This window comes from Garra rufa, chromosome 8 (genome assembly GCF_049309525.1).
Source record: "Garra rufa chromosome 8, GarRuf1.0, whole genome shotgun sequence".
NCBI lineage: Eukaryota > Metazoa > Chordata > Actinopteri > Cypriniformes > Cyprinidae > Garra > Garra rufa.
In genome coordinates, this window is record NC_133368.1 from 21,255,604 (window position 1) to 21,283,115 (window position 27,512).

Here is a 27,512-nt window from a genome sequence, read left to right on the forward strand (position 1 = left end):
GTGTTATTGATTTTATTACTAACTTTATGTTGTATTCATTTACACTTGTCATTTGTGTAATTGTTCTTGTTTTGTTACTGAACTTTAGGTCAGATAGTAGTTTTTGCTGTGGATGAGAAGTAGCCTACCTAAAGTAAGCATTCAGTAATTAGGAAAAAACTAACTTTTTTTTTTGCTGATCCGAAAAATGATCCGATCCATGACTCAAAATCCGTGTTTGTTACACTGTTACATTGGCTTCAAAGTGTGTGAGAGCCTTGACTTTGTCATGGAATAGAAAATAATTTCTTCTTCTGGAATGGTGTTTTCTGTTGAACATTCCCAAGAATAATCAGTTAAATAAAATAATAATTTAAAATATCTTCATAGTTTTGTGCTAGACTTTTGCAGGACTTTCAATTTGGTCTTAAATTTTGTTTGAAAATGGTATTAAAAAGTCTTAAAATGTCTTAAATTTAACTTGGTCAAACCTGTAGACACCCTGAAAACCCTGTTCAGTCGATACTTACTGTAGATGTCGAAACTACATCATTGCACAGGCTTCAGAACAACGTGAATATAAGAGACCAGTGGCACGTCAACTTCAGCCTCTTTCACACAGTGATTCCGGTAAATACACGGATAATGTTTCCCATGATTTGTTCCGGAGTTGTTTGATTTGGTTCATTCACAGTTGTTTTCCGGAATCTGTGCGTGCTTTACACACAACCCATAAAGACATGTGACGTTTGGATGTGAGATGTAATGCGATGTGTACATTTCACTAAACTGAAACTAACCTGAACAAACTGTGCTTCAGCGCTGATAGTGAGGAGCTGGCTCTGCCCGATCGCTGCTTCATTCCACTTTGCACGTATTTTTTTTGTTGTGAATAGTCGCATGATAACGTGCATCATCACTACAACACTGCCTTTATGGTTCTGGCTTTTGTTCACACAGCGCTCGTTTCCGTAATTTTCCAGAATCAGTGCGCATTGTGAAAGGGGCTTTACTAAAGCAACAGTTATGTAGCTTACTGCATTCGGTGTTTGAAAAAGAAAAAACATTAATGATCATTCTGAAATATCTTGTTGAGTATCAGCAGGCTAGGCTCTCTCTATGGCTCTGGGCTCGGCTAAAGCATACATGACCGTAGTTACCTGTGAGAGGTTCATGAATATTAATTAGATGGGCCAAAATCGACCTGTTTTTGACAGAGCTCCTAAAAAAGGAGCTGTCAAAATATATTGAGATGGATTTTGGCACTTATACCGCAAATATATATTCTTAAGGACATCAACAACTAAAATAAACCTCCAGAAATGTGTACAATATGGGACCTTTAAAGAGTCCTACGAAAACACACAGCAAATTTGTCTGTAAGGAACATTTCGTACCGGACAGTTTTTGGAATTGGGGACCCGTAAAAGCTGGCCACAAAGCCCCAGCAAAAATAACCATGGATGTGTCGGGGTGGAAAAGTAAGGAGATATTCGAATTATATTTTAATAACTAATATTTGTCGCAAAGACAAAGTTGACGATCCTGACTGGCCATTTGCTCAGTGGACGCTCCTTTAATGCCTAAATGCATCTTTATGGATTAGGCCTATAGCTAATGAAAGAGTTTTGTTTTCGATTTTAATTATTTTTAATTATTTCTTTACAGTTCCGGATGATATATTACTCTTACCTTTATGAGCAAAAATGAAGTTTCACATCGCACCAGCGCCTTCATGTTCTTCAAAGCGCACTCCAGCTTTCAGTCTCCGCACAAACGATTGGATATGCGCCCAATAGCACACATTTAACAAGGTTAAACGATTAAACTAATATTGTGATATGCTTTAAGTTTTTTATATCTGTGGATCTAAATCTAAATCGCGATGACTTGAGAAGGATAAATTGATCTGTCTGTCGCTGGCCGCTTGGTCGTTACTTTAAAAAACAAAAACTTGAATTTAACATATAAAAAGTGTTCCAAATATATTTCTAAATTAACTTTATAAACTAAATTAACGAAAAAAATGTAATCTCTTTGCTATTAAAACAGCAGCTGTGTAATGGGGAAGAGAAAAAGTTCCAGTCGGATTCGGGCCAGTAATTCTGATGAGCTGTCAGAAAAGGTCCGGGCGAGGTTTTAGTAGTTTTTGCAACGAATGTTTGTTTAATAGCCAATGTAACATTCTTATTTAGGCTATTTTCTTATTTATATGTATTATTTCTTTGATTATTTTAGCGTTTTGTAGGCTGCTTGTTCACTGACGGAAGTGCTCAAATAAACACGCACGTTTGTTAATAATGTTTGAGTCTCATTTATTTTGTTTCAAAATAATATATGTATTTTATATATAGGCCTATATACACAAACATTATATATAATGTGTATATATATTTATTTATAAATAATTTTGATATAAATTATTTATAAACACCGCACCATTTTTTGCGTTCTTTTATTTAAATAGCCTACCCTTTACGGTGTCAGTAATTACTGTGCTGCTCATTTCTGACTCCGAACACGAACACCTATTATTAGATAACAACATGATGAACATGTATTACATTAATTTCAAACTAGATATAGAATGCCTGTGAAACAAAAATTGTCAACTTTACTTTTGTAGCGTTCATATACAAGATAAACTTAGAATTGTTCATTTACTATTATAAAAATATAAAATGCTATTAAGTGTGACACTTCTATCGGCGCTTCATCTGGTTCGTCTTTGCTTTCTTGTGTATGCGCGTGAGGGTCCAAAGGTTCAAACGGATAAGGCAGTGGACCTGCACTGTCATCACTTTGATCTAAGTGTGGGGATTCTGGTGGGTAGAAGTCTCCACTTACACACTGCTCTCAGAACCGCTGTAGCTGCTGCTCTCGGCGTGCGTGTGTTTATATTGTCAGTGTGCAAATTAGCTGAATTTATTCACTTATTGTCACTCCCACTTTAATGCAGTCTCCGCCTTGTCTCCACACTGTACCCCACCCCTTATCCCCAGTGAACACCGCCCCTTTTCAGAAAGTTTTTTGTGAAAAAGCACCTCTGAAACAGGGGCGTGTTGTGACACTTTAAGCTTTTTGACTCAAAGACATGGTCCACAACAGTAGGCCCCATGGTTTTTCATGTTGTTTGTGATTTACTGGAAAAGGATAAAAGAGAAAGAGTTGGGTGATTTTAATGTTTTAGAGCTTGGGCTAACTAGAAAAATGTATATTTGTAAAAATAAATAAAACTGTTTTCAAAAATTGTTAATGGGGGTGAATTACAATTAGAAATATATGATTTATTTTTAGTTTTTAGGCTAATTTTAATGCTTGGTTTGTTTTATTTTAAATAATTTTAAAGGATTAGTTTACTCTTTACATTTTCTGATAATTTACTCACCCCCATGTCATCCAAGATGTTAATGTCTTTCCTTCTTCATTCTAAAAGAATTTTAAGGTTTTAAGGATAACATTCCAGGATTTTTCTCCATATAGTGGACTTTAATGGGATCAACGGGTTGAAGGTCCACAGGCTCTACATGATCCCAGCCGAGGAATAAGGGTCTTGTCTGGCGAAACTATCTGTCATTTGCCAAAAAAAAAATCTAAATTTATATACTTTTTAACCACAAACCAGCAACTTATCTTGCACTAGCTTGACTTCAAGCATTACTTGATCATGTTGAAGAGGTCACGTATGGTTAGTTCTTCGTCTGTGTACTTCTGTTCAAAAAGGTATTGTAGGGCGAAAAACTCTTTTCTCCTCCAACTTTAAAATCATTCAACCTCATTGGGTTTTTTTTTTGTAAAGGGTGTATTGGTTTGATCTTTGCACGTTTGCTTTGTAAACACTGGGCCACAACTTCCGCCTATGTCACGTGTGATCTTTCCAATGTGACTATGTAATGCATTAAGTCAAGCTAGTGCAATCGTTTCCCTAGATAAGACCCTTATTCCTCCGCTGGGATCGTGTAGAGCCCTTTGAAGCTGCATTGAAACTGCAGTTTGGATCTTCATTTCCCATTGAAGTCCACTATATTGAGAGAAATCCTGAAATGTTGTTTTTTTTTTTTTTTTTAAACCTTAATTTCTTTTTGACTGAAGAAAGACATCTTGGATGGCATCCTTTAAGTCATCTTGAGGCTCCCTATTTAAACATTTAAGTAGAACAGCGTGAACATCTGTTTAAAAAAATGATTTTGACTGAGATACATGCATCTCAGTTGTTTAATTAGTCAATATTTTCATGAATATTCTGTGACTGTTTTTTTTTTATATCAAATTAAGGTGCGTTAGCATGTAATATGACCTTTTTTTGCACCTAGACTTCTGAAATGCAGTTTCTTGGTTCTTAACCAGGTTTATTTCTCATCCTACCTACACCTTTTCCCCCCGTTGCTGCTTGCCTTTGGCTTTCTCACTTGTGGGTTGTGTGACAGTTTGTTACATTTGCTTTGTGACAGTATGTTTTGTACTTTACAAATTCAGTTGAACTGAATCTTCAGACAGATCCCCTGGTTTCATGAATAGAACAGTGTGTTCTGTTTGTGTACAATCATTACTTTCTAACGTCAAGTTGGTCACTGCATCATCATTCCAGAAACTCTGTGTAATGCTTCAACTGTATTTGGCCAAACTGTAAGTCGGTCTTGGTAAATCCGAAAAGAAAAATCTGCAGGGTCAAATTGAATGTGAATGATAAATAATATTGAATATATTATTGAACCTGCTGCCCATCTGCTTTCACTCATGACCCATAGAGCTCATCCTAACCATGAGCTCAGAAGCCAAACACAAGCTCTCTGTCTGATCTGCCTCTTACACTCGAGGGCACTATGATCTGCGCCAGCCCGTGTCCTGTTATCCCTGTCAGGGCGCCATGCTAGAACGGCCTATACCCTTGTTTACCTGGGCCTGCTCATTGTTGGTTTTCACCAATTCACCAGTGTGATTAGTACCAGACTGGCAGTTATTCTTTGGTAGTTGGCATTTATTTTCTGCCTTTGGTGCTGCGGTAAGTCAAACATGTTTGGAAAAGTACAATTACTAACATCTGGGATTTAATTTACTGGTTGGGGTGGAATTGAGAAGGGGATTTTTTTTTTTTATTGGTAAGGCGAGGATGTCTATTGTTTGGATGTGGGTGTTGCAGAAAGTCATTTCCTATGGATATAGGTGTGTGTGTGTGTGTGTGTGTGTGTGTGTGTGTGTGTGTGTGTGTGTGTGTGTGTGTGATGAAACCAGTTGAATAAATAGGCTTTCCATTGTATGTATGGATAGAATTGGATAATACAGTCGTGGCCAAAAGTTTTGAGAATGACACAAATATTAGTTTTCACAAAATTTGCTGCTAAACTGCTTTTAGATCTTTGTTTCAGTTGTTTCTGTGATGTACTGAAATATAATTACAAGCACTTCATACGTTTCAAAGGCTTTTATTGACAATTACATGACATTTATGTAAAGAGTCAGTATTTGCAGTGTTGGCCCTTCGACTGGGCATGCTCTCAATCAACTTCTGGGCCAAATCCTGACTGATAGCAACCCATTCTTTCATAATCACTTCTTGGAGTTTGTCAGAATTAGTGGGTTTTTGTTTGTCCACCCCCCTCTTGAGGATTGAAGTTTTAAGATCTGGGGAGTTTCCAGGCCATGGACCCAAAATTTCAACGTTTTGGTCCCCGAGCCACTTAGTTATCACTTTTGCCTTATGGCACGGTGCTCCATCGTGCTGGAAAATGCATTGTTCTTCACCAAACTGTTGTTGGATTGTTGGAAGAAGTTGCTGTTGGAGGGTGTTTTGGTGCCATTCTTTATTCATGGCTGTGTTTTTGGGCAAAATTGTGAGTGAGCCCACTCCCTTGGATGAGAAGCAACCCCACACATGAATGGTCTCAGGATGCTTTACTGTTCGAAACAGGACTGATTAGGGCTGCACGATATTGGGAAAAAATTACATTGCGATATATTTTTTTCTTGCGATATATATTGCGATGTGTACAAATTCATTTATGTTCATCAGGTTGTTTTGAACAGCTTAAAAATCAAATAATAATTCAAGAATAATTGGGGTAATTTTGTAAGCATTTTCAAAGAATAAAAAAACAAGTACAGTATAATCAAAACCCTGAAATAAAATACTTTTTAAAGCTTATTTTGGGTAGTTTCATAAACAGTTTGACTCACCTTATTCACTGTCAATTCAGGCAAATCAAGGCTCTAATATGAAATTAATAATGAATGTTGCTTTTACCCTGATGAAAGGGAAATCAGCTTCTTCCTTTCACGAAAAACATTAAAAGCTTAGCCAAGATGGAGGAACAGCTGATCATAGCTGTTACAGGGATAACATTTTTTAGCAGCAGAGCTACTGCAAGCAGTTTTTAGTTTTGGAAATCCATTTATCTTTGTTTATTTATCTTTGCTGAAACTTGCGCGTCTTTAGGAGAGCGCGAGTCATGGTTGCTTAGCAACGGCAGACGCCACTCTGCCACTCAAGTTACAGAGCGCTTTGGAAAGAAGGAGAAAGCGGCGCGTCTAGCGTTTTTAGGCACGACATGTGAACGGTCCCTTAAATTCGTAGTGTTTCCGCGAGTTGTGGCAACAACTGCCAGGCACTCCCGACAAAGCACCCATTTTTGGTCAGCAGCATCCTTTTTGCATCCAAAATACTTCCATATGACTGACGTTGCGTTTCTTTTTGCGACCAAATCTTCCATTTCGGCGCTTTTCTCCCGTCCCGCGCTCATTTCGCCATGCGCACGCAGAGACTGCTTGCATGAAGTAGGTGAAGCAACGTGTGCATTGTAGTTTTTAAAGAACCCTTATACATGAGTTAATTACTTTTATTTTAGACAAATATAGATCCGTGAATTGAAAGTTTAGAAATATAGAAAGTACATTTTTAAATCAGACACACATAATTTTTTTTTTTTTTGCCCTGCACCGTGACTGCCACGATGTGACTATCGCGCATGCGTACATCGAGATGACGATGCTGAAATGATCTATCGTGCAGCCCTAGGACTGATGGTAGCGCTCACCTTTTCTTCTCTGGACAAGCCTTTTTCCAGATGCCCCAAACAATCGGAAAGAGGCTTCATCTGAGAATATGACTTTGCCCCAGTCCTCAGCAGTCCATTCGCCATACTTTTTGCAGAAGATCAATCTGTCCCTGATGTTTTTTTTTTTTGGAGAGAAGTGGCTTCTTTGCTGCCCTTCTTGACACCAGGCCATCTTCCAAAAGTCTTGGCCTCACTGTGCGTGCAGATGCGCTCACACCTGCCTGCTGCCATTCCTGAGCAAGCTCTGCACTGGTGGCACTCCAATCCCGCAGCTGAATCCTCTTTAGGAGACGATCCTGGCGCTTGCTGGACTTTCTTGGACGCCCTGAAGCCTTCTTAATTAACAATGCAGTGGAAAGTTTTTTTCGGGATTAAGTTAATTTTCATGGCAAAGAAGGACTATGCAATACATCTGATCACTCTTCATAACATTCTGGAGTATATGCAAATTGCTATTATAAAAACTTAAGCAGCAACTTTTCCAATTTCCAATATTTATGTAATTCTCAAAACTTTTGGCCACGACTGTATTTGCCTGAGATACAACTCTTTGAAAATCTGGAATCTGAGGGTGCAAAATAATAAAAATATTGAGAAAAATTACCTTTAAATTTGTCCAAATGAAGTTCTTAGCAATGCATATTACTAATCAAAAATTAAGCTTTGATATATTTATGGTAGGTATTTTACAAAATATCTTCATGGAACATAATCTTTACTAAATATCCTAATGATTTTTGGCAAAAATCGATAATTTTGACCCATACAATGTATTTTTGTCTATTACTACAAATATACCTGTGCTACTTCAAAAAACTGTTTTTCTGCTCCAGAGTTATGATATTATATGATTATGTTTGAAATAATTAAGATACTTGAATGTTTCTGAAGGAATATTTTGAAAGCAATTCTATTATGCTCACCAAGGCTGCATTTTTTTAGATCAAAATTACATTAAAAACAGTAACATTTTGGAATATGACATTTTAAAAGAACTGTTTTCTAAAATGTAATTTATTCCTGTGATGGCAAAGCTCTCAATTTTCTGCAGCCGTTACTCCAGTCTTCATTTGTCACACAATCCATCAGAAGTCATTCTAACATGCTGATTTATAGTTATATTTATAAATATCTTGCCTCTCACTGCCTCTTTTTTGCCTTTTTTGACATCAGATGGGATGCCAGCAGGCAGTGCATGAACCACCAACTGTTATTTTACTCATAAAGCTGGCAAAAGGTCTGAATTCATAATGAAGGGGCATCAGGCAGATTTGCGCACAATGGAAAATTAGCTATAGCTACAGTATCCAACAAAGAAATGAGAAGCATTGTGGAAAATAGCCACACTGTGCAGTTATTCATAACTGGATGGGATTAGATTTCTCATAGGATGGAGCGAGTTAACCACACAACTGTAATATTTACAGAGCTTTGTGTAAGAAAGCCATATTTGATTCAGACGCTATTGAAATCAAAGTACGTCTGACAAGTTTACTTAACCTCCTCCTCAGGGAAACCGAAACTAAACTTTGCTGGTCGGTATGTATTTCCTCCAGAAGGCTTTCCGGTTTTGAGTCTGTCGTTTTATTTGGTCTCTCAAGGAATCCCCTCTCGACCAGTGTAGAGCAGTGTGAACTTCCCCATGCGGTTGGCCTGTCGAGTTGTGGAAGATTAGTGGACGTGGCTCATGTTCTCCGAGTAAGTGTGTCACTGTGGTGGGCTGATGTAACAGATGCCCTGTGACTCGCGCTAATTGAGTTAGTGCTCACACCTGCCAACCTGACATGGAGCTCAAGGCGCCTCTAAAAGCGAGAAAGTGCAATTTTCAATTTTAGTTCTAGATGTGCTGATACTTTTTTTCAAATTGGATGAGCTACGTTTGATGGCATGTCAGAGATTTGATCAGAGTGAAAAATGTTCCTGCTCCTGCCTAAGTTTGAGAGGCAGGTACATTTGTAATGTCTGAGCTCAAAAACTTTATTGGAGATGGATTTCTTTTAAAGGGCCCCTATTATGCAAAATCCACTTTTAAATGGTGTTTGGACATAAAAGTGTTGGCAGTGTGTGAACGCAACCACCCTGCAATGATACAAATCCGCTCACTCCCTATTTTTAATCCCCATTAAACCAATCCAGTTTCATTAGATATGCGGTTTCGTTTCCCAAACCAGTGTGATATCACATTGTTTAGGCCCTACCCACGACCGCTGACTGATCGTCCTGCATTGCTATAGTTTCTGCCCTCAGCAAGTTGTCTTTGGTTGTACACTATCCTCCATTTTCTCTGTGCTTGAGCAGCTGTAACGTCAACAATGTCTTGTAAGCAGTCCTGGTGTTCTTTGTTTGGATGTAAGACTGATGCTGCCTTCATGTGATATGGGAAAGATGATGCTTTCCACTTGTGAAGTGGAAATTACCAGTGTGTCGTGTTGTGAAGAGAAACATGGCGGACTTGGAATTTGTCCTCACATGCTACTTTGGTAAAACAGACCGAATAAAATAACATGAGAAAATTGCCTCCTTCAGAACACTGTACCGCACAGCACCCTACTGGAGGCGAGCCACGACGAGCTAGCATCTTCTCTTAATGGTATTTTTAAAGACAACACTACGTTTAAATAGCGACGTTATTAGATTCTTTATGCCCCAGCGTTATGGGGGCTACAAACTAACCAACTAAACAGCAGAGAACTTTTAACATCATGCAATGCTACCATTCAGTATAGTTTCGTTGCTGTCCGCCATGTTGAAAGGTCAAAGTTTATCCCAATCTCGGCAGCTCGGGTATCATAATTTTCGAGCTTTCCAGTGGAAATTACAACATGAGTGGGTGTTCATGTGCAATTTCGATGTCGGATTTTGCTATTTACCATAATTACGATAGCACATGAAGGCAGCAAGAGTCTTTATTTTCTCCCAACATCTGAACCACTAAGGACGCAGTGGATTTTAAAAAAAATTTGAAAGTTAATGCGCCTCGAAATCTACCTAAATATGTTTGTCTGCGCAAATCATTTTGCTCCAGACTGCTTTGTGAATGTCAAGTCTTTATAGTTCTTAGCAAACATTTCAATTGTATTTGTGTGCGTATATTACAACAGTATTTTAATTGATTAGCTCTATAACATAGCGCTGTTTCATCCCACTTTCAGTGTGTTTGGCTTCCCATATGCACAACTAGACACTGGTTCTCTAGCTCTCAGTCATGTTGCTTCTACCGACTGTATCTGTAGGTATGCAAAGTAGAGGTGTATGTGCTACACCCTCTTCTGAAGACTGGGAGGGAATATGCAGCTCATTTGCATTTAAAGTGATACACACTGAAACAGCCCCTTTTTTTTGGACACGCCCAAAAAATTAAATTTTCCAAATGTCATAATAAATTATCTGTGGGGGACCTTTGAGCTGAAACTTCACAGACACATTCTGGGGACACCCAAGACCAATATTACATCTTGTAAATGGGGCATAATAGGTCCCCATTAGGAGCACGGAAACAGATGAAGACTTGTCCATATCATAATGTGCTGCTCAAACAAGTGATAATGAAATTATTATTGCAGAAAACATAATTTAGTTTCATCGCAGTTAGAGGTAATAGAAAATTTCAATTGAAGGGGGCAGCTGTTGTGACTGAGCAAAAACAATGCAGAGCATATTTCAGAGCTAAATCATTGGTTAAATCATTTTTGGGCTAGTTAACAAAATTCTGTCATTAATTACCCTCATGCTGTTCCAAATACGTAAGACCTTTGTTCATGTTCAGAACACAAATTAAGATTTTTTTTAATTTTTTAATTTTTTTAGTAAATCTGAGAGCTTTCTGATCCTGAAATTTGTTGAGTAGGAGAAGAAAGTCATTATTTTTGTGTTGTTTGTATTTTTATTTTTTTTAGCTAGATTCTTACTGGCCATTCACACAGAACACATCTTTGCATCTGAAATGCGTGCCACAGCACTCCGACAAAATTCTGGCAGTGTCAGAAGATTTGGCACACAGTCCTACAGTGTGACATCTACGACAAACATCAAACAGTTTTTCAAGACGAGCAATGACCTGAATTATGATCTGAGATTTCTTGTGTCCTCCATAATTTCCGGTGCTCACGGAATTCATCTAATATGTTGCCTTTGCTATGATAAACACTGGTAATGCGGCTGTTTTCATGTGGGTGTGTAGTGCTGCTTACACTATTCTTCTTAAATACGTTGTTATTGCCGCCATTTGTATACTTTTCATAATAGCCGACATTTCAGCCCCATGTGCAATGCAGCTCGCAGTCATTGAATGTTTATAGGTCGATTACGTAAAACTACGGACAAGTTTTCTTGCGCGCAGTATGTTTTTAATGGGAACGTATTTACAGGATTAAAAAAAACAAAATGACCAACATGGAAAAATTGTCCAGCCCTAATGCGTTTTATGCCTTACATGATAGTGCTATCCACCTTTTTCTTCCTGTAAATATTTTGCAAATTTTATTGGTCTGGCTTCCTATTTTTAGCTGTACGAAAGAATGAATTTCATGAATTTTGAACACACTGGTTTGTAGTGCAAACAATTTTACTACAAAATGCAAGTTTTTTTTTTTTTCTTGTTATTTCCCTATGTTGGCTAATGAACCAGAAGTCTAAACTTCGGAATGGGAAATAAAAAAATAAACTCATTAAAAAAATAAGTCAAGATAGCAATTATAAAATGAGTCAAGATAGCAGTGTCAAAAATCATGGTTAATATTGCTTCCAGTTTGGTTTTTCCATTAAAATGATTAAAGATGACAGAGCCCACTGCTCACAGCTGTCCGTCCTCATGAGGCAGCTTTACATCAAATAGGACTGGAACGTATGACATGGAGATTTGTTTTTCAAAAAGGGACATGAAAAATGTAGGATGGAGTAAAGAGAAGCTCCGCTTCACTCAAGTGCTGTCCACTTAAAGGGCTGTAGTCAGACCTGTATGCATCATTTGATACCAGGAGGCTGTTATTCCCCAGAGCAGCTTCAGGCTGAGAGTGATACAGTAAGAAACCGCCACACAGCGTTGTGTCTTTGAACTCTTGAAAGGCAAGACGAGCCGAAAAAGGGAGGGGATGTTGGGGAGGGTGAGGAAGAAGGCCCTTCCTGAACTATATATTGGAAATATGAGTTGCTGACCTTATTTTCTCATTTCTGTGAAATGGGCCAGTAGCCACGTGGCTCCGCAGGTGTAGGTGGTATTTTGTCGAAAATGAGCTCAGTTCTCAAGGGGATTGCGCGCAAGTATGTTCACATAAACATTTGCTGGCACTGTGCATCCGTGCTACACTACATACTAATGGAAAGCACATACAGTCAGCTGTTTTATCAGTGGGCGAGTTAAGCAATGCGTTCCTCTAAATCCTTAATAACACTGCTGAATTCTTCAAGCTCTGCATATCAGGGTGTCTCTATTCTCTCTGTGTTTCCCTCTGTCTTTATCTCGTATCTGTCTATGCATGTGAGCAAGACAGAAAATGAGTCCTGATCAAAGCCTAATGAGGAATGGGTCTGTCTGAGATGGATTGGGTCTCCTGAGGCGTACAGAATTAATCTGCTGTTCCAGAATGAGAACCTGCCTTACACCCCGGGAGCCACACATGGGGGATAACGGCTCCAAAAGTGCTTCTGGACCCATTCTGTTGTAGACAGTGTTTGGTGTACTTTTACGATAAGCTCTCACTAGTGAAGCAGCTGAGCTTTGAAAATGGATGTGTGGGTAGGTTGATGGTAGATGGTGTTGAGAGCACAAAACTGATGGAAGCGGAGCATCTTAACACCTGCTTGTGGTGGGTGTAATAAGATCAGGGCTTATCTCTTCACAATGGCAAGTTCTGCCGAATTTACCAGTGTTCTGTTGGCATGGCAATGCCATCTAACATCCATTATACAACAGCATCAGCTCACCGTATCCATTACAGTAATGAGATCAACTAGTATGTTTCTTTAAAGGCACAATATGTATGATTAAAATATACAAAAACCACTAGAACAGTGTTATATATTTTGTTGACTTGTGTACTTACACTATCCCAAATGTTTCCAAGAATGTTTAAATTCAGAGAAATAAGCTATTTTAACTAGGGACACGGACCTGTCCTCTATGCGTCCCCTGCTAATGACGTCATACACCCTTTTCCGGTTTTATTTTGTAGAAAACATAGTAACCCTAAATTATGCAATTTATTAGACAGGTGACGAACGCACAGAGTAGCATTATAACAACATTTTAAACACACTTAAATGTATATAGTATGATAATACAGCTCTGTTTTACCTCACATACACGATTTAATCATCGAATTGTGACCCCAAGAATCGATTAGAATAAAAATCGTGAGGTATCAAAAGATTCTCACCCCTATAAGCAATTCAGGTGTTTTGTTGTTGGATTTAAAAGTGACTGAGTCTTCATTTTCTCTTGACGAGAGATTAGTTTTGTTTTAATTGTGAATTGTGATTTTAAAAATCATAAAATTGTGAATCGATTTTTAATCGAATCGGGACCCCAAGAATCTATTTGAATCGAATCGTGAGGTATCAAAAGATTCCTACCCCTATAAGCAATGCAGGTGTTTTGTAGTTGGATGTGAAAGTGAACAGAAGTCATTTAAAGAGACATTCGTTGTAAACAGAGCTGGTAAAAAGGTAAAAAGTGTTTTGTTTTACACATCCATTGAGAAATTTTAACCACAGTATGTTGTAGACATTTCATGAAGACCTTAAAAATCATACCAACTTGTGGAAAATGGACATCCGATGTCCCCTTTTATATTAACCAACATAAAGAATATTGTGCTAACATAAATGCAGTTTTTACTTGAATGTTAAAGTTCTGTAAGGGTGGTATACAAGAGATGTATGAACTTTCAAACTACTAAAGACTATTCGTTCCATTCCTTGTGAGTTTAAGAGCACAAAGAATAAATGCTTGACTGCGATGGTTAAAATGATGTTTTTTTTTTAGTTTTCATTTCAGAGCAAATAGCAATTACTGGAAAAAGTGCTTACTATTTTTATCAAGCAAGACTGAAAATATACATGGAGTACTTTTACATGAAGCTTATATAATGACGACTTTACGTTCCAAAGAATATTCCTCCTAGAGCTAGTTTGGGAACGTTGTAGGTGGGTTCACATAATGCCTAGAAATAATGGAATTTCTTATGAAAATTAGTATCGTACGCCACGGATTGAGCTAAACATGTTAATGCAGCCACACTTTGATTTGCCCTGGACTGACTTTGTCTCAGTTGGGATAATTGATTCAGACAAATGTTGACATGCTCCTAATTGCATGTTTGACATTATGAGCCTTCCATGAAATCACACAGCTTTGAGAAAGCCTTTCAAAGGGAGAGAGATAATGCAGCCAAAACAAAAAAAAAAAAAAATCCAAAAGAGTAATGTGAGAGGGGGCGAGTGGTTGCAGGCTGAGATTTGTAGGTGAATCCATTATAGTGAAGCATTACCATAGACATTAGATGTTTCTACTCTAATGCAATGCAGAGTGTTATTGGTGTTTACTGTCATTAGCGAAGCCCTTTGCTCTCACGTCCCTCGCAAGGAGCCATTAGTGCCCACATTTTTCCAGTTCACGCACGCCGCTGTTTGCAGACTAGCCATTTAACCTGCGCATCAAAAATGCGCACATCAGCACTCAGTAATGCTTTACTGTAATTACAGCTCTTATCCTTTGGTACAATCAAGCTAGTGTCTGTCGCATATATCTTTTAAGCTAATAAAGCACTATGACGCAAAAGAGTGGCCAAGTATCGTCGGTACTAAGTAAAGCACTAAAATGATAGTTAAGCCAGTGTAGTTGAGCAGATGTTTTGTCGTCCTTCCCCACCCAGTCTCGCTGTCACCTGGGGTTTCCAGGCCGTATATAACAATGAGCGAACCAGTCTGAGATAACCCGCGTCGCCCCAGCATATCACTGTCTGTGTCACTGTATCCACCTGACCTCTTTTCCTTACAATCCCCTTCTGCTCTCTCTTTAGTCTGGTGTGCTTCATTGATTCACAAGACCTAAAAATCTTCTGTCTCCACCCTTATTCTTCTTTATTTGTGTGTGTGTGCGTGCGTGCGTGCGTGTGGCATTGGGTTATGTTCCTTTGTGGCTTGTATTATATAAGTCTCTTGTGCATTCTCCCACACTCCACCCCATAATTGCTCTTAAGTACAATTATAATAAACGAAATAATTGTTTGTAATGAATTGTTTGTTTTAAGACTTAATATTTAGTCCCATTGCAAGGCATTCTGTCAAACAGCCAGTAATTATGGTAATTTAAGCCACAGAGTCTTAAGTATGTATCTTACACGCCTTGTTCATTATATGTGACCCTGGACCACAAAACCAGTCATAAGGTTAAATTTTACAAAACTGAGATGTATACATCATATGAAAGCTCAATATATAAGCTTTCTATTGATACATGGTTTGTTAGGATAGGACAATATTTGGCCGAGATGCATCTATTTGAAAATCTGGAATCTGAGGGTGCAAAAAAATCAAAATATTGAGAAAATCACCTTTAAATTTCTCCAAATTAAGTTCTCATCAATGCATATTACTATTCAAAAATTACATTTTTATATATTTATAGTAGGAATTTTACAAAAAATCTTCATGGAACATGATCTTTACTTAATTTCCTAATGATTTTTGGCATAAAAGAAAAATCAATAATTTTGACCCATACAATGTATTTTTGGCTATTGCTACAAATGTATCCCAGCGACTTAAGACTGGTTTTGTGGTCCAGGGTCACATATGTCGAAAATGAATGGAAGTTCAAATTTGTTGTTCGCTTATTTAGTCAGATGTTTATACAAAAACTACTGATTCAGTGGAGTGATTTAACTTTCTGACTGATTCATTAAGAAACTAGCTCTGTCCCTTATGTTTGTTTTCACATTTTCTGCCAGAAAAGTCAATGCAATTGAAAGACGTATGTCTTTTTATTGTCTTTTGTTTTATTTAACAGTTGACTCTTTTAACCTGTCACTTTTGATTCAGACTGCAAGCTCATAACGTACAAGTGTCATTTCTTTTGCTGTGGTGCTGTAGATTCAGCAGCGGTGCTGAAAGCAGGCTCGGCGGCATTACATAAGCTGATGTCGAGATGCTTCGTCTTTTTCTTTTGTCAAAGAAATGCTTGTGAGTAGATTGTCTGCCTCATTATAGAAGCTGTGAGCAGTGTAAAAGTCCCTGCAGTCGAATTTCACCATTTTTATCCTGACTGGAAGATTTATAACAGAACCCTAAGATATTTATGAGATTATAAACCCATGTTGGTTTGTTGGAGAGATTGATGAAGTTTGTTTGTTGTTGGTGTACTGTCCTCTGTGGGTGAAGTTCATTTTTGCCTTCTGTGGATATTTGTATAAATACTTTTTAAAATCAAAAACAGAATTTAAACTAAGTTGTAAATATATGATGGTTTGGTGCAAAAGAACATTTATCTGAAAGAATATCTGTTGTAACAAATATTTTTTTGTCATTTTAACTCCAAGGTCTTGCTGAATAAATGTATTCATTTCTTTAAAAATTAATGTTACTGGCCCTGAAACTTTTAAATTGGCAGTATAAACTAAACATCTATATTAACAATTTATATTATTTGAACATTTTATAAAACATGTTATATAAATAAAATATGGCTCCTGTTTTATTTTAATTTTTAAAGGAGACCTATTGTGCCTCTTTTTTACAAGATAATATTTTTATTTTTATGAGTAATATAAGTCTCAGTTGTCCCCAGAATGCATTTTCATGCATGTCTATCATGCTGAAAGCATGCGTTTTAAACCATATTAGTTTAAACTTCTGATATACGGTTTTCTAAACGCAAACATCCGAAACATACACACAGAAAACAGCTAAAACTAGTTCTCGTTCAAGTCTTATTGCGCTTAAACTGTCAAATGCACACAAGTTTTTGTTAAAGTTAAAAAAGCTGTTAGTTATGTCTGTGAAGTTAAACATCTGCATTGCATGTTTATATTAGATCTGTGTGGCAGCAGCGTAAAATACACTAAATAAATAAATAAATCCACTGCTCTCTTGTCTCCTCTGAGGCTGGGACTCTAAATAGTTTTCTTTGCTCGTCTGTGCATCCAACGAAAGAACAGTTAGCATGCTTTGCTTCAACTTTTGCCATGACGTTAGAGCTGGTGCACTGCTGTTGCTTGCAAAAACAAAATGGCGGCACCATGGGTGGAAATTTGCAGGTTAAGGGTAGTAATATTATAAGATCCCCTTTTTTTATGTCACAAGGGGAGCGAAATCTAAGTGGCACATTTTTTTCACATGTTTTCAGAGGAAGGCTTATCAAAAAGATTTACTAGGTTGTTCTTTTTTCAAGTTTTCTGGGTTAGTAGATGCACTTAAACTTGGAAAAAGTCAGATTTTCATTATGTCACCTTTAAATTGCAATTAAAGGTACTCTTTATTGAGATATTTCATTGTGCGTCTGCAGGGAGGAGGAGGAGAGCCTTCGTGACAAGATCCGGGCAGATCATGAGCGGGCACTGCAGGAAGCCAAGGAAAAGCTCCGTAAATCCAAAGAGGAGCTGAAGGCAGAGATCCAGACAGAGAAGACCAAGGTAGCCGAGGACCTCAAGAAGAAAGATGGACCCAAACCTCTGCCTCCAGTACCTATGCCCAAACTAGTGGGTGTCAACGATGGTGACCCAGGGGACCCTGACACCAAGGAAAAGCGGGACAAAATCAGAGAGGTGAGAGAAGTATGCGTGTCTGTGTGTGTCATGCTTTGGTTGGAAATGAACGGAAATTGTTTTTGTTCTCTCTCATTTAATTACTTCACATTCCTTTTTAAATTGAACAGTTTTGGCCCATTTAATCTCTTGTGTTTTGAATCAAACCGGGCTCTCCACAGGTATAATTATCAGCTTTTGAAAGTGGGTTGCAATCTTGGATGAGAATAATTCTGAGAGAGTTATAGCCACTGGCTGATTTGTGCTTGACTGGAACAGACTGTCTTAAAAACGCCATTACAGATTTCTACTGATGTAATGCAGAGTTTGATTTTCGCTCTTCCAGATGTACCACAAAATGTCTTACTGTGTGAGATCTGTTCCTAAATGAAGCAGATTGGAAAATGTCTATTAGAGTTGTTACTGTTCCAGCTCTCATACTCAGGGTTTAGGTATTTCTTGCACCGTTCTTGTTACTGACACAGATAATTTTCAGATCTATTTGACTTTTAATATTGATCAAGTTTAATGTGTTTTAGTTGGCGGTGACACTTTAAGACCTCTTGCATAAAGCTCAACAGCCTGTGGGCTCCAGATGATGAGTCAGCACTGCTTGCAGTAAATGCCATTATTTTCGCTTTCAAATTGCCGCTTGTCTCTAATGAGCTCCTAAACCTGGAAATAAATGTTTTTCTTTTGTTTTAGTACTTTGGAGAATGATCGCTTTGTTCCCACAGAAGAGTGTGCGATGGTTATGTTCCAGGAGTAATTGGTGTCTTTGAGTGTAAAACTGAGATGACTGTTGCAGTAGAGCTTTTCACCGTGCAGCTAAACTCTGGCTAATGCCTTCTGTAAATCCCAGGATAAAGGCACTTTTAAGACATTAAGTTTTAACAGAAACCAACCAATTTTAACCAACGCTACCAAAAACTTCTAAGTTTTTGAACAGTAAGTTGTAATGTTTTTTTTTTTTTCTTTTATGCTCACCCAGCCTGCATTTATTTGATCCATAAACAGTAAAATGTTATTTATTCCTGTGATTTCAAAGCGAAATTTTTAGCATCATTACTCCAGTCATATGATAATTCAGAAATCATTCTAATATTCTGATTTGCTGTTCAAAAAACATGTATTATTAGGGGCCAAGGACCAATAGAGGACAGTCTCAACATTAACCAAAGCAAATTTGGAGTCTCTAACTCAAACTCTGTAGCGCCACCACTTGTCCAAAGTTTCACTCATGTTAATGCTAATATCTTTTGAACCATAAGGCACAGAATTAAAATAATTTTTTTATCTGAATCCTTGGTCAAATGAAGTCCAAAATACAAAAATTGTCAGGTTTAGTTATTTTCTATTTTTAATTGTTCGTAAAACCTACTTTTTCGAACTCGTCCTAGACGGTTTGTCTGATTTTCACCAAAATTGGCTCAGATCATCTTCAGACATTACAAACTCAGTATGTGTCTCCGGCACCATGTCCTGACAGTACTCAAAAAGTTTGGTGGCAGCGCCACCTTGTGGTCAAATGTTATAAGGAAATTTTGAAAAATGCTAATAACTTCTGATGAAAATGGCTTATTGTAATGAAAGTGATCTCAAAATATTCCTTGGGTCATGCCGAGAACATTGATACCAATTATGCCAAACTTTCTGTCCACCATTTTGAATATTGTACAAAACCTACTTTTTAGAACTCCTCCTAGAACGTTGGTCTGATTTTCACCAGAAAAAAAATTATAATGACTTCAAGCTTTTGAATAGTATAGTGTATAATGCTTTTTATATATAAATCTTTGGTTCTTTCTATTCATCAAAGAATCATGAAAAACATTTACTCAACTGTTTTAAATATTGATAATAGTAATAAGAGTTTATTGAATCAGCGAAGAACGCATGTGATTTTAAACTAGTTTAAAGCCAGATGAAACGGCGCTGACAAACAGGAGAAACACTGTGAGCAACCATACAGTCAGAAGGCTTTTCAATCTACAATTGCCATTATTTACCATGGTTTTATTGTAGTAACAACTGCACCATGGTATTTGTGGCAGAAATGTGGGATATTCATATATAATTTGATTATATTAATGTAGACATGTATTAAATATATTAAATAAGTAATATAATTACAGTATTTTTGTGGTTAAGCTACAGTGCTTATAATAAATGCATTTAGGCTACTGGTTTTCATATAAATACATAGAAACCATATAGTTATATTTTTACCATGGTATTGAGGTGCTGTAAAATGTATCTAAATGTATGCTACTATGGAAGATCAATGGTTAATATATCAATGGTCATATAAAAATTAGGTTGTTACAAATTTTACAGATGACACTTTATTTTTTGTTATAATGAATCTAAATTTACATCTGCATCTCAATATACTGCAATGGTCAAACATGCTTTTTTAAGAGACAAAAAATGTAATTAATAAATAATTAATAATAATAATTAATAATATTGCAGAAAGAAAGAAATTGCAAAAGTTGTTTTCATGTTCTGAACAGATAAGAGTAGTTGAAAGCACACGTCTGCTTTCTACAACTTTCACTTAGGAGCAAAAATCTGCCTTTAAACTTGAAAGAAATAAAGATTTAAACCATATCATGATAGTTATCGATATCGACTGAAAAGTTTGAAAAGACTGTTCGAATGTTTTGCAAGAGCGTGATTATAAACAGATTTAAGGACTAGTGGGTAGCCACTCACTCTGTAGCCACATGTACTGTAGCCACTTGTTAGCAACCACTAACCAGTTTGTCTTGTTTGATTAAATTTGCATGATTAAATTTACATCTGTTTGTTTGTTTGTTTGTTTTTTACTATAAATCTTTGAAACCGTCTCTATTGAATAAAGCACTATATAAGTAAAAGCGATTTGATTAGTAGTAGTATATGCAAATAAATAACCCAGTGATTACAAATGTAGCATGAAAAACATTTGATTAGTTACTAACAATGTGAACATTGTGATACATGGAACAAGGAACAAGATTGTTTACCCAGGGTTAAGAATGAATTGTGAAAAATTAGCCGTAATTAGAGGTCTGCGGAGTGATGTGGATGAGGGAATACAGGGCGCTGCCATCTGCTCTGTCTGTGTGTTAATGTCTTAGATCGGGGAATATGGAGTCTTTATGTGCTATACAGGTTATAGAGGAGACGTCTGCCATTTATCAAAAGATATCAACCACCTTTTCTTTTTTTGTCTTCAGTACAAACACTCACATAGATAGATAGATACATTTGTATGAATACCTTGCAGGATGAAATCCAGCATCCCGACATCTCTCAGCGGACTGCTCACAGCGGGGCCATCTGCTGCTCACTTTGGGGCCTTAAACCTCTTTTTGCTCTCTGGACGTGTGTGTCCTGCCTTCATTTAAATGCACTTTGTTACTTCAAAACACATTACTCCAATTTTCTAAACCCACCTTTGGTGTAGCCTTCAATTTGCATCATTGGCTAGTTTCTCAAGGCTGTATCTGTTTGATCAAAAATACTGAGAAAACTAATTTTGTGAAATATTACTGCAATTTGAAATGACAGTTTTCTATTTTAATATACTTTAAAATATAATATATTCTGTGCCGCAAAGCTGAATTTTCAGCATCAGAAATCATTCTATTATGCTGGTTTATCATCAATATTTTTGGGACCTGTGATTATTTTTTCAGCATTCTTTAAATAAATTTAAAAAAGGAACAGTGTTTATTCAAAATTATTATTATTATTATTATTATTATTATTTTAGAAATTAATACTTTAATTCAGCAAGAATGTGTTCAATTGATAAAGTAAAGCCCTGCATTTCAGCCCAGGCCTGTTGGGCCCCGACTGATTTACGCCCCTCGGGCCAGGCTTTGGGACAATTTTCACGCCATAGCTTAGATGCGGGCCGGGCTTTGGCCTTATTTTAGGCTTCTCCTTATTATATTTTGGACATCCGTTAATTATGGTCATGAAAAAAAATGAGCAGAAACCAGGCTAGCGCGACTGTCAAGAGCGGCTCCGACAGTGTTTAGTGTCCCGTCAACAGCATTAACAGCGAGCGTGCCTTCAGCGCAGCTGGAAGAGATCCGCGTTCAGGTGCATGCAGTAGGCTACAGCTTGCCACAAAGCACCTGCAAAAGTAATTACTATTTCCCCCCGACACATTAATGGTAAGGTGATATTGTAATTATTTAATAATAAACTAGTGTTTTCTGAGTAAGTATCGCAAAGATGAAGTTAATGATCCTGACTCGTCATCGCCTGATTGGATGCGCCTTTAGAGAGAAATGCATCTGGTGATTTTATAATGAAAGTTTTTTTTTTTTTTTTTTTTTTTTTTCTTCGGTTTAATCATTTATTTTTAAAGTAGTAATTTTAAAGCTTTCTATAGATCGATATATTTATCAAGTCAGTAAGGCTATTCACTGAGTTCTGTTTTATCAGTTGCACTCCTGCTCAAAAATGAAAATGCAGAAAGTGCATGCTGTTTTTTTTTTTTTTTTTTTCCTTTTTTTTTTTATAAAAGCACAATGCTTTGTTGATATTGTAAGTGCACACAAATAAAAGTAGACCCTTTACAGTTCCGAACAATGTATTGCTCTTACCTTTATTAGCAAAATTGACGGTGTATTTTGTAGGGCTGCAACAACGAATCGATAAAATCGATAAAAATCGATTACTAAAAGCGTTGTCAACGAATTTCATAATCGATTCGTTGTGTCGCGCGACGCAGAGACATATATATTAAAAAAATAATTGAGCGCAGAGCGGAGTGGACACATTCGGTCTCTCTCCCACACTGATGCCAGCAGAGTTCGGCACCTCATAAGGTTTCCATCCAAAAATGCGAATTTAACTTATGCGCAAAACTGGAAAATTTGAGCATAAAGCACCGTTTCTACATTATATATATATATATATGCTGCCCCGATTTATATCAAACATGTTTGATATTTAAGCCTACTTTGGCAGCCAATGCCAATGCTCGATCGCAAAACAGCTGGTGTACGGGTCGTTGGATAGTGGAGATGGAGAAAACTACTTCTATAGTTTTTGTAACACTGTCTGTCTGTATAATGTGTCGAAAACATACCACAACCGTAAGGAGAAAGAGGAGCTCTGCTGAGGTGAAATCGTCTCAGTTTTGAATAGGGCTGTGACGGTGGCACGTTGTTTTTTTATATATAGCCTACACATCAGTCAGCGAACAAGCAGCCTAAAAACGCTAAAATAAATCAAAGAAATAATATATTTAATTAAGAAAGTAGCCTAAGAGTATTAAATAGGCTATTAAACAAACATTCCTTGTAAAAATGTCCGACAGCTCATCAATTTTTGGCCGACTGAATTTGCAGTCCGACTGTCTTTTTTTCTCTTTCTCTTCCTCATTACACAGCTGCTGTTTTTAATAGCAAAGTGATTACATTTATTTCCGTTCCTTTAGTTTATAAAGTTAATTTAGAGATATATTTGGAACACTTTTTGTTTGTTAAATTCAAGTTTTTGTTTTTTAAAGTTATACCTAGCAAACAGCGGCAGACAGATCAAAAGCCTGTTTAATTCATCGCGATTTAAATTAAAATCCATTGATATAAAAAACTTAAAACATATCACAATATTAGTTTAATCATTCAATCAAGATAATTCCAAAGTTTGTGCGGAGAGAAGCGCGCTTTGCAGGACATGGATACGCCAGTGCAATGTGGAATTTCTTTTTTGCTCATAAAGGTAAGAGTAATTTACCACCCGTGCCGGAACTGTAAAGGGTCTACCTTAGTTTGTGTGTACTAACAGTATCAACAAAATGTGCTCTTAAAGAAAACAAACAGAATACGCTTGATATCTTTGGTTTAAACAGGAGCGCTTCACAATAATTAACCGAAACCCAGGTAATTGCCTCACAAACACAATATCTATAGAAAGCTTTAAATTATTATTTTACTATAAAACGAAATAATTAAAATCGAAAACAAAACTCTTTCATTAGCTAATCCATAAAGATGCATTAGGCATTAATGAGCAGATGGCAGGATCATCAATTTCATCTTTGCAACACTGAATCAGAAAATACTAGTTTATTAATAAGTAATTCGAATATTTTCTTAATATTTGCCTTGACACATTCATGGTAATTACTTTTGCTGGGGCTTTGAGGCCAGTTTTGCGTGCATTTGAATGCGGAACTCTTCCAGCTGGTCGCTGCTGATGGCAGGACACTAAACACCGCCATGGCAGAATGAATGTAGCAGAAAGTTAGTCAAGTTATCCCGTTCCAGCGTGCAAAGTCACATGACTTTAATGCGCACTGAGGAATTTAATTTGAGAGGCTTCTTGATGGGAAATGCAGCATGTACACCACAGCAATCCGCTGTCTTGACGGATGGTAATTTTAGTTTATTTAGTCTATATATTTGGCAGATGTAAAGCATACATGTGTATGTTTTTTGTGTTAGTCCATTTTTATTTTATTATTATTATTATAACAGTTCAAGGAGCAACATGTTCGTGCACTTTCTAAAGATTTTAGTTCTGTTTTTGAATAAAGGGTTGTAAATCCCTTGTTTTTTTAATTTATCCGATTCATCGATTAATCGAAAAAATAATCGACAGATTAATCGATTATTAAAATAATCGTTAGTTGCAGCCCTAGTATTTTGTAGGGTTGCATCGATCCAATACTCTGGATCGGTATCGACGCCGATCCAAGCTTTTTGAATGGATCGGATATCGGTGATGCGTGATCGGTCCAGATTCGATACCGTTACCAGAGTTTGATTAAATAAATAGCAAGAAATAATGGTCAACTGTAAAAACTATAATTCATACAAGAACACAATTATTTTAAAACACTGCCTTAAAAATAAAATACATTTACAATACGTTGCGCTGCTTACACAACCACATGTGACGTGAGTGTGACAGGTGAGTTCAGAGGGAACTTTCACATGCAAAGTCTACTGTACCTCAGCGCGGTAAACATGTCCCTGATCTTCTGGAAATATTTTACTCTTGATACAGCATCTAGTAGCACTGCAAATTGTAATATTTGCAAAGCCAAAGTTTCAAGAGGTGGAAGTAGTGTTTCGAATTACAACACCACAAATTTAATCAAGCATCTTCAAAAGCATCACGCAAAAGAACACAAGGACTTCGAACTGAGTGACAGCTTTTAATACTTTCTTTGTAAATACTTTGTAAATGAGATATTGTTTAATACAGCAGTTAAATAAATAAGTTATTATTAAATGACTTTCATTGTCTGACTATAACACTATTGCCTGATTTTGCTCTATTTCGTCGTCAAAAGTAGTCTGAAACAAGTCACAACTGAGCCGCTGCGCATCTCCACTCAAACACAGCGGTGTTTCGTTTATGAATGAACGTGCGTTTTTAAACGAATCTAGTGAAATGATTCAATTTCCCATTCAAACAGAGAGTCACTTGCTTTATTTCTGAATGAACCATCCGTTCGAACGAATCAAATCAATGAAATTATTCATTGATTCAGTAATTAAAATCAGTGTCTCGCCGCCATCTGCTGGTAGAACTGTTCAGTTATTTATATCTGTAATATTTCTGTTTTCAAAATGTTATTTTTTAAAACATTAATCCTAATATGAATTTATGAATTTGAATTCTCTTTTTTTCCCCTTTTTTATCCAACAATGTGCAAGCAGATTTGTTATATCTTTCTTTACCTAAAACAAATAAATCTTAATGACAAAGTGAATTGTATACATTCTTTAGTTTTGAAGGTAAAATACCCCCACTGATATCGGCCGGGTATCGGTATCGGCCGATACTCAGAATTTTTGGGATCGGATCGGTTTTGAAAAAATGGTATCGTTGCATCCCTAGTATTTTGTAGGGCTGGTCCGAATACTATTTTTTGAGCTTCGAAGCTTCGGTAGTAATCAACACCGAATATTCGAAGCTTCGGAGGGAGGGGGCTAAACATATTCTTCTCTCTAAGAAGGGCAGGAATCTCTGTATGTCTTATTGTTTGCATTTTTATTATGCCGAGAACAGTTCATCCAATCGATTTTTGCTGTGGACCCAAGGGAGTGCAGTGTTGTATTTTGGTGCTACATGGACACATAACACGTACAGAATTAATAAATTTTAATATAACATTGCAAGTTGGAAGCGGTGCGCCTCACGCAGGCAGAGCTTATATGCTTTGAGAGCGGACACTGTGCTAGTGATACAAAACACACAGGTCTGTTAAGAGCAATACTTTTAATAAGGTAGTCTAACATTTTTAACAAACAAATCACTCCCAAATCAGAAATTAGCAACATAGTAATTACTGACACCGTAAAGGGTAGGCTATTTAAATAAAAGAAAGAAAAAAATTGCTCGGTGTTTATATATAATTAAATTATTTATAAATAAATATATACATTATATATAATGTTTGTGTATATAGGCCTATATAAAATACATATGTATATTATTTTGAAACACAAAATAAATGAGGCTCAAACATTATTAACAAACGTGCGTGTTTATTTTAGCGCTTCCTTCAGTGAACAAGCAGCCTACAAAACGCTAAAATTAATCAAATAAATAAGACATTTAAATAAGAAAGTAGCCTAAATAAGAATGTTAAATAGGCTATTAATAAAACATTTGTTGCAAAAATTCCTAAAACCTTGCCAGGACCTATTCCGACAGCTCATCAGAATTACTGGCTGATTTACTTTTCTCTTTCTCTTCCCCATTACACAGCTGCTGTTTTTAATATCAACGTGATTACATTTATTTTCGTTTATTTAGTTTATAAAGTAAATTTAGAAATATATTTGGAACACTTTTTATTTGTTAAATTCAAGTTTTTGTTTTTTTAAAGTAATGACCAAGCGACCAGGCGCAGACAGATCAATTTAGCCTTCTCAAGTCATCACGATTTCAATTAAAATAAAAATGAATGGAGGCGCCGGTGCGATGTGAAACTTCATTTTTGCTCATAAAGGTAAGAGTAATATATCATCCAGAACTGTAAAGAAATAATTTAAGTAATTCATATCGAAAACAAAACTCTTTCATTAGCTATAGTCCTAATCCATAAAGACGCATTAGGCATTAAAGGTGCGTCCAGTGAGCAGATGGCGAGTCCGGATCATCAACTTCATCTTTGCGACAAATACTAGTGTATTAATAAATAATTTGAATATCTCCTTACTTTTTCCCCCAGCACATTCATGGTAATTATTTTAGCTGGGGCTTTGTGGTCAGCTTTCGCCAATTGCGTGCATTTGAACGCGGAACTTTCAGCTGCGTTGAAAGCACTTGAGGTGGCGCGGTTGTCATTGCGACAGTCACAGCCTTAGTTTTGCTTCCACCATGCAAGTGGGCCCAACTTTTAGTAGTGTCTCTCAAATATTGCTCAATCTCTTTCTTTGCTGTCTCTGTGTTAGTGGCGCAGCAGTCTGATCTTCTCCATTCGTATTTCGTATTCAAGCGCGAATGAGAACCGTTTCGCGGGGGATGCAAGATGTATGAAAATAAATAAATAAATTTGAATCTCAAAATTTAAAATCGAATGCCAACCCACCGAACGAATATTCGAATAATCGAATATTCTGGTCCAGCCCTAGTATTTTGAAATGTTTCCAGTGCTATTAACTGTCTGCTTTGCGCTGGCTGCTTTGTCATTTCATTAAATGTAAGTTTTCATTTTTTAAAGTATAGAAAATGCTCCAAACGGGTTTCGATTAACTTCATAAAATGGCGAAAC

At 36.8% G+C, this 27,512-nt stretch overlaps 1 protein-coding gene across 1 annotated transcript in view; it reads left to right on the forward strand.

Annotated features, from left to right (window-relative positions):
• Positions 1-27,512, forward strand: part of man1a2 (mannosidase, alpha, class 1A, member 2) — a 137,507-nt gene that overhangs the window by 14,383 nt on the left and 95,612 nt on the right. Inside the window, exon 3 of the mRNA XM_073845986.1 lies at positions 17,533-17,791. Within this exon, the coding sequence (XP_073702087.1) occupies positions 17,533-17,791 (259 nt within the window). The remainder of the gene's footprint in view (positions 1-17,532; positions 17,792-27,512) is intronic.